This window comes from Alexandromys fortis, unplaced genomic scaffold, assembly GCF_014885135.2.
Source record: "Alexandromys fortis isolate MF-2015 unplaced genomic scaffold, M_Fortis_MF-2015_v1.1 scaffold_413, whole genome shotgun sequence".
NCBI lineage: Eukaryota > Metazoa > Chordata > Mammalia > Rodentia > Cricetidae > Alexandromys > Alexandromys fortis.
In genome coordinates, this window is record NW_026068299.1 from 353,118 (window position 1) to 361,189 (window position 8,072).

The following is an 8,072-nucleotide window of genomic DNA, read 5'->3' on the forward strand; positions in this document are numbered from 1 at the left end:
TGAGCTTTGGGAACCAAAGCGTACATAGGAAACCTTAAGAGCTGAAGTCACAGCACTCATGGAGTATTCTGACTGATTTTGAGACTGTGATTTTTGATGCAAATAGGGATGGGCTGCACCTTCCTTGAACAGAAGGAAAGTATCCACTAGGACTGATGATTGACACTGCAGGGTCACATTCTCTCCTAAGGAAACAGTAGTGCCTGGATGCATAGAGAGATTTGGTATAACTTCAGGTTACCATAAAGAGATGAAAATTAGTGAGTGAAGAACTGCAGGGATTGGTCTGAGTCCTCCTTTCAGAACCTAGTCTCTCTATATTTTAAAAGACTGTGCACTCTGTTGTCCCTAGACCTATTCCTCTGTGAGATGTTCATCATCATCTTGATGATGAGTCCCAGGTCTCCTCCCTGCTAAACCTGCACTAAAATCTTCACCTGTGATCAGGATGTCCAGAGGATCACTAGGGGCTGAAAACTCAGAGGAGGAACTGCGTACACCAAGGCATCTATACTGACCACCAATGGAGGAATTCACAAAGCCTAACCTGAAATTGTCATGAAAATATGCATCCTGAGACTGATGGACAGAGACCTGGGTGAGGCCACTTTCCCCCTTAGTGAACAAAGCAAATCTGTAATAACTTATCTCAGAGGAATACTTGAGGATCTGGTTCTCTACAAAATCCAGGTAAGGGCATTTGAAGGTTGGTATGGAGTGATTCTTTGACAGTCCTAAGAGCAGGAGAGTCATGAAGCCATACAACTGTATTTTTCTATACATTCCACATCCCATCCTGCCCTGACAGTGCCATGGCCATTAGCACTCAACAGTTTCCTTTAGCCATCATGGCTTTAAATCTTCCTTGAGGCAGCACAATGTATGAGAATGGGTTTCTGGTGCCAAACAGTTGAGTAAATGAGACTTCCTCACCTGAGACATGTATCTCCAAAGGGTCACTGGCCTCCGACCACACATGCGGAGAATTTGTATAACGTCCATAACATCTGAAGGGCCCACTCTTGCTGGATGCCATGGTGATCTCAGAAAACAGAGCTAGGGACTGTCTAGTGTGTGTAAGCTGTGCCTTTAGAGACCTGGAGAAATTTTGATCTGCCCCAGTCAAAATGAACCAATCATATCCTTTAGATGAGACACACTTAAGGGTCACATTCCCACCTGGGGTCACCACAGGGCTGGGCAAAGCTGACAGAGTAGGTTTACCATGGTGAACACCTAGGAGAGGAAGAGGCAGCCTGTTTAATAAAAGACAGCCCATAATGTCTCCAGCAGAAAAGCTGAGGAAGCACACCTATGGAAGATTATTTCCTGAGGACAGAGGCAAAGATTGTGACACTTAGTGTCCTCTCACCCGTCACCACCAGCTCCAGGGGATCACTGCGCTCTGTCCAGCCAGCAGAGGTGTAAGAGTAACAGCGATATTTTCCTGCATGATGCTGTTCCATGGATGCTATTGAGAACATGGCCGTGTTACCAGGATCTATTGGGGTTTGACTGTCCCAAGGTGCTGGATTTCCTTCTTTATAGAGGAAATACATTGGTTGGTTTCCCATGGTCCCCTCACACACAATTGTCACACTATTCCATGAGGCAATCACAGATCCCGGCTCAGCCCTCAAAATGGGTTTCTTAAGTTTTCCTACAAGGAAGTAGAAGAGAAGGATGTGGGGTCAATCAAACAGTTTCAGAGTAAAGATCAAACTTGCTCCTGATCTTGAACTTTACTCCTAAATAGAAAAAGAACCAATAATGTCATGGGAAGACACATCATTCTCCTGACCCTCCCAGGTTCCATTCTTACTATGCTGTCCCCTCATTTTCTATACAGTGACTCTCATGGTCTGCATACTGTGTCAACTGACTCAGGAACCCTGAATCCTCAAACACATGTCACGCCATGATCTAAACTGGGATCCTGTGTCTAGTAGAATATGATTCTACAGAGACCCTGCAGTACCCTCACCTGAGATCAGAAGTTCCGAAAGGTCACTCCCTTCTGACCACACCTGATTATTACTTCTGTAAGAGCCATAGCATCTGAACATCCACCTTTGGCTGAAGGCTATTGGTGTCACTTGGAACTTGGCAAAAAATAACCCAGTGTCTTTATCTTGTGAACGCTCACTGCGCAAGAACTTCTGATCATCCTTAGTTAAAATGAACCAGTTGTATGAATGATTTGAGGTACAAGAGAGTGTCACAGTCATTCCTACAGTCACAACAGGGGCTTGTAGTGGCAACAGTATGGGTTTGTTGTAGACTCCTAAAAGAAATCACATAGAAAATTCAAGTGGACCACACAGTCTAAATTGATGCCCACGGCTTTTTTTCTATGGGAAATAGTGCTACAGCAGTCGGTACTTGAGAGTGACTTCTGGGGCAAGGATTTTTTAGTTTCTCTCACCTGTCACCACCAGCTCTAAGGTGTTACTGCGTTCTGTCCATCCAGCAGAGGTGTAGGAGTAGCAGTGATATCTCCCTGCATTCAATTCTGTCATAGAGGAAATGGTGAGTTTTGCATTATTATTGTAGACTATTTGGTTCTGTTGGTCCCAAGGATCTGGGCTTCCCTCTTTATATATCACATAGATTAGGGTTGTTAGTTTTGCCTTACACCAGATGGTAACATAACTCCCTGAGGTGATCACAGATCCTGGCTCAGCCCATATGGTGGGCTTGTCAAGGGTCCCTGCAAAGAAGTAGGAAGAAAGTAGGTGCATCTGTCACTAAAATGTCACAGAGAAGGTCACAATTGCCCCTGACACATAAGCTGATCTACAATAGCAGAAGTACACATAAAGACCACACATTTCCATGGATCTTAGATTTCACTATAGTATCATCCATAGTTTCTATACTTCAAGACCAGCTGTATCAGAAATTCTGTGACATTGAGTCCAGTAGCCCTGGTTGTCTATCACCCAGCACAAATCAGGTATTTTCCAGGGACCCTGTGTCAGTTGCAATTATACCCAAAAGAACGTACTGCACTTCCTTACCTGATACCAGGAGCTCCAGTTGGTTACTGGGAACCGACCACAGCCAAGGGCTGCTCAAGGAATAACCATAGCATGTGAACCTCCACCTCTTGTTGGGGGTCACAGGATCCACCAAGAACGTGGCTCTAAATATGTCAGAGGATATTTTCTGTGAGCGTTCAGGACTCGAGAGCTTCTCACCGTCCTTCATTAGAATGAACATACTGTACGGTTGTTGTGACTGACACTGAAGGGTAACTCGCCCCCCTGCAGTCACCACAGGGCTGGGAATGGCTGACAGAGCGACACTGCTGAGGTTAACTCCTAGCAGAGCAGAGGAGGGCTGTTAGGAGAACTTATATGAGAAACATGGTTCCCCACTTCTCATATTTGAGAAAGGAGGCCCCTTAAATCAAATCCAGGTGCTGAGGGAGGGTTCTGTTACCTGTCACCACCAGCTCCAGGGTGTCACTGTTTTCTAATGAGCCACTGGTGCTTGTGTAAGAACACCAATATTGGCCTGCATTGTTCCATTGAACTGAAGACATAGAAAACTTGGCCTTATTCTCAGTTTCTAGAAGGGATGTTGGTATCAGGTAGTCTTGAATTCCTATTTTGTAGAGACGATATTCTTTGGCCTCTGAGGGCCCTTCACAGGAGAATGTCACCTGGTTCCCAGTGGCTACCACATTTCCTGGCATTGCTCTCAGTGTAGGTTTAGAGACGGCCCCTGAAAGAAATTGACAATTGGTTCCCCATAACTCCCTCTCTGATAAAAAGCTTCTGACCCAGAACCTTTCAGGCATCCCCAACATCCGGCTAAACCTGCTGTTCTCCATGTATTCTGCTCATGAGTGCCCCGTGATCCCCAATAAGGATGTCCAAACTAAGACAGTTGGGAAGACACTTACCTGCTGAAGCTGGGTTCCAGATGTTTGGGCTCAGTCCTGGAAGAGAGTGACCTGTGAATGTTTACATTGAAACATGAGTACGACCTCCATTTCCCAGTGCCCTCTGGAGAAGTTGAGACATCTAGATTGCCCAAATTATGATTGTGAGGTTGGATTCCCTCTCAGAGAATATTTCTTCCTCCACATGTGGCATCTCACCAAGAAACAGCAGCACTATAAGAAATGGGGTCATGGCTTCTTCCAGTTGCCACAAGTTTACAGGTAGATGATCTCCTTTCCAAACACACAAACACAAATTGTGTGGCCTATGCAAGCTGTTTTCTGATTCCTGTCATGAGGATGTCATACTGGCAGCCCCTAAAGAAGAGGAACTGTTCTAATCAGCAGCCTGACTCTTTTCTCCCCGGGCTATGATGGGTTGGGCTAAAGATTTTGTGGCTTCTATCTCTCTATGGTTCTTTAGTTTTTGTTTTTGTTTCTGGGACAGTACTTCTTAAACCTCATCCAGGTCTCAGATTTCTCCTTCTTCTCCCTCAGCATTCTGTATATGAGTATTACAAACCCATGTCTGACTGAGGCCTCTTCTTGAAGAACATCTTCCCTGTAACCATCTACATCCTCCTAAATGTTCTCAGTCATCACAGACCAGGACTTAACACAAAATAAGCCTGATCATTTCCTGACCTAGCACCTTCACTTGAGGGATATGGTGCTTGTTCTTTTTCTCTTAGCTCTTGGTTCTCCTTTAGTCCTTCATACAGACCAATCTCATGGTCAGTTTTCTAATGAGTCTGTAAGATGCTTTGGGATGTTGTATGAATGTTACCTAGGGATACAAAAACAATGTTTATACAGGTCATATGGAACAATGGTAACAGAAACAAAGACAAGACTCCATACAAATCTAGCTGGTGAAACAATGAGTTACATTATGGCTCTGTAGAAGCTTGTCATCAATGTTGGGATTTTTGTGGTTTGTTTTTGTTTATTTGAATGTTTAGACAGGGTCTTACTATGATGACAGGCTGTACTGGAACTCACTCTGTAGACCAGACTAGAATCAACAACCAGTCTCACACACAACTGTTGACAACAGTGTGCTCTGCTATGCCCAGAAATATTGGAAACATGTCAGTGGTTATGCCCCTTAAAAAATGCCTGCAACTTTTAACTGCCTATAGTTCTGATGGGAAGGGGGTGACCTTAGGAGCCTCAACACCAAGAAAGAATACTGATGGGACCAATGTTTTACAGGTCACTTGTGTGTAGTAACAGCTACAGAGACTTCAATAGGACCAGAATATTTCCATGGTGGAGAGCAGTGTTCTACAACAAAGAAAGATGCAGGCTGATGCTCCTGGGATCATGGAGAAGAGAAGGGACATGCTGAGCACATGATCCTTTATTTCTCCTGAATGAACATAGAGAAGACATGTATGGAAATGGAGAAAGAAATGTTCTGTGCTCACAGCTTTGATTTGATTCTATTCTGCTAAATAATAATCCCTCATAGATTGATTGCTCTTTTCCTATCACCATACATGTCTAACATAGGAACAAATTCTCAGCATTCTCTTTTCTCTTGTGTTCCTCTTTTATTGTTCAGAATCCTCTGGTTTTTGTAAAGGCTGAAATTAATTTAATGCCTGTTCAATTATAAATGTCTATTCCAAATTAGTGTTATTGGCATCTCAACTCTGAGCCTCAGCACCATCCTGATTGTCTAATATCAGCGTCATTTTCACCATATTCATAAGTTCATGATTGCCTGGGATTTGGATGTACAAGAAATGATTAATCTTCAGACAGTTTTACAATGTAGTTGGCATGAAAGAGGGATTTGGTTATGTAAATATTATGGTTAAACAGTCCCTCTCTGCTCTCATGTTTTTCAGATGGTTAATATATTGCATCTAAACTGTGAAGGTCATCAAAATCAAACTTCCCCAAAATGAAAGTTCCCAAAATGCAGACAGTTCCTTATTCAAGAAAAGAGGCTAACATTGTTCAGTGCCTTAACCTACCCTTGGGAAGAATCTACAAGAGGTAGTTTTGCCTTCATGATATCTGAGATATGATCAGGGCTCCAAGTTTGTTCATATCTATGTATGCTCTGTGATATTTCTGTAGGCAGATATTGCATATGCTTCATATTGCTGTCTGGTGCCCACATTGACACTAAAATAGGTCAATTCCTACATTTATCCACCGGTTTATTGTTTCATGTGTAGGTATCAGTTTTGTTGTGGGATATTTTTACACTGTGTGACAAAGTTTTGCTTTGATTTGTGTAATTAAAGTCTGAATGGCCAATAGCTGGCAGGAGGTATGGGTAGGACATCAGGACAGAGAGAGAACTCTGGGAAGAAGAAAGGCAAAGTCACCAGTCAGACACTGGACACTGACAGGACACTGGAGCTGGAAGATGGAAGAAAGTCTATGCCATGATAGCTAGGTAGGAGGGATAGGCAGGATTTCTGGGGGGGAGGAAGGTGGAGAGGATCTAATAATGCAGAGTGTGCCATAGAGATTCTAGAAAACTCAGAACAAGCCAGAGGTACAGAATGGAATAGAGGCAACTAAAGCATGTAACAAGACATAGATAAGTAAAATAGGTTAGTATAAGCTATAAGAACTAGTTAGAAACAATCCTAAGCCACATGCTGATTTTTGTAATTGATAAAAGTCTTTGTGTCATTTTTGGGAGGCTGGATAATAAGTCAGAGACAGATTCCTTACAAATGGCATCCATAGAAGAAGTATTTCCACATAGTACCCAAAAAAGTGTTTTAAAAGTGCCAAACAGCCGGAGAGATGGCTCAGTGGTTAGGAGCATTGCCTGCTCTTCCAAAGGTCCTGTGTTCAATTCCCGGCAACCACATGGTGGCTCACAACCATCTGTAAAGAAGTCTGCTGCCCTTTTCTGGCTGCAGACATGCACACAGACAGAGTATTGTATGTATAATAAATAAATAAATATTTTTTAAAAAGTGCCAAACATAGAGCCAGATGTCACTTCTTATTTCCATAGTCTTTAGGTAGCCACTGCCTGATGGCTTGAGCCAGCTAGCATGAAGTATGGAAATTCATGATAGGTTTAAGGTTGTGTGTTTTTTAAAACAAAACGAGAGGTAGCACAGGTAATCCAGACGTTCAGACTGCCTCTGTTGCAGTTTCCTCAAAATTCGGCTTCTAGAACAACTTCAAATCTGCAAGGCGAGAAGGTTCAGCCTCACAGACAACTGAAGTCATACTTCAAATAAGTCCTACATTTTCCCACCACACGTATACTAGACAATAGCTAGCTCTCCCCGCAGTTGAGCATTATCTTAATTTTCTCAGTTTCACATACAGATCCATCATCCATGGATAACAGGAGGTAATTTAGAGAGCACAATGCCTGTATTTCCAAGAGGTGGGGTAGGTGTTTTTTGATCATTCAGTTGTGGGAAGGATGCTTAAATGAAATCCCACACTAGCTCAGAATTGAGAAATAGATGATTACTTATTTGAGGGTAAACTCACAAATCTGAATTCTCTTTATTTGCACTTCATTAGTGTGATATACCTTTTATAAATGTATTAGATCTTAAAAAAATCAATCCAAATTCCCACCCCTGAATACTTTTTTATTTTTTACTGTTATTTTTTTAATTTCTGCCTCCTCCCTGCCTCCCTTTTCCCTCCACCTCCTCCCACTCCCCACATCCCACTTTCCTCCCTCTCCCTTTCTAGTCCAAAGAGCAATCAGGGTTCCCTGCCCTGTGGGCAGTCCAAGGCCCTCCCACCTCCATACAGGACCAGGAATGTGAGCATCCAAACAGGCTAGGCTCCCACAAAGCCAGTAAATGCAGTAGGATCAAAACCCAGTGCCATTGTCCTTGGCTTCTCAGCAGCCCTCATTGTCCTCCATGTTCAGAGATTCCGGTTTTATCTCATGCTTTTGCAGTCCCAGTCCAGCTGGCCTTGGTGAGCTCCTGTTAGATCAGACCTTTGTCTGTTGCGGGGTTGGTGAAGATCTTCTCCCAGTCAGTAGGTTGCCTTTTTGTCTTAGTGACAGTGTCCTTTGCTTTACAGAAGCTTCTCAGCTTTAGTAGGTCCCATTTATTCAATGTTGCCCTTAGTGTCTGTGCTGCTGGGGTTATACTTAAGAAGCGATCTC

At 43.2% G+C, this 8,072-nt stretch overlaps 2 protein-coding genes across 8 annotated transcripts in view; both read right to left on the reverse strand.

The window, feature by feature from the left end:
* Positions 1 to 2,629, reverse strand: part of LOC126494992 (leukocyte immunoglobulin-like receptor subfamily A member 5) — a 14,018-nt gene extending 11,389 nt beyond the window's left edge. For both annotated transcript variants that reach the window (XM_050132605.1, XM_050132604.1), the window contains exons 1-4: positions 2,426 to 2,629; positions 1,985 to 2,284; positions 1,373 to 1,660; positions 934 to 1,236 (exon numbers count right to left, since the gene is read on the reverse strand). In XM_050132605.1, the coding sequence (XP_049988562.1) occupies positions 934 to 1,236; positions 1,373 to 1,660; positions 1,985 to 2,284; positions 2,426 to 2,519 (985 nt within the window). In that variant the 5' untranslated portion in view covers positions 2,520 to 2,629. The remainder of the gene's footprint in view (positions 1 to 933; positions 1,237 to 1,372; positions 1,661 to 1,984; positions 2,285 to 2,425) is intronic.
* LOC126494987 (leukocyte immunoglobulin-like receptor subfamily B member 3) overlaps positions 1 to 4,260 on the reverse strand; it is a 91,762-nt gene extending 87,502 nt beyond the window's left edge. For 2 of the 6 annotated variants that reach the window (XM_050132597.1, XM_050132596.1), the window contains exons 1-2: positions 3,445 to 3,661; positions 3,101 to 3,323 (exon numbers count right to left, since the gene is read on the reverse strand). In XM_050132597.1, coding sequence (XP_049988554.1) covers positions 3,101 to 3,323; positions 3,445 to 3,547 — 326 coding nt within the window. In that variant the 5' untranslated portion in view covers positions 3,548 to 3,661. The other 4 variants (XM_050132587.1, XM_050132586.1, XM_050132589.1 and 1 more) reach the window with 4 other exon arrangements.
* Between the last annotated feature and the right edge of the window lie 3,812 nt (positions 4,261 to 8,072).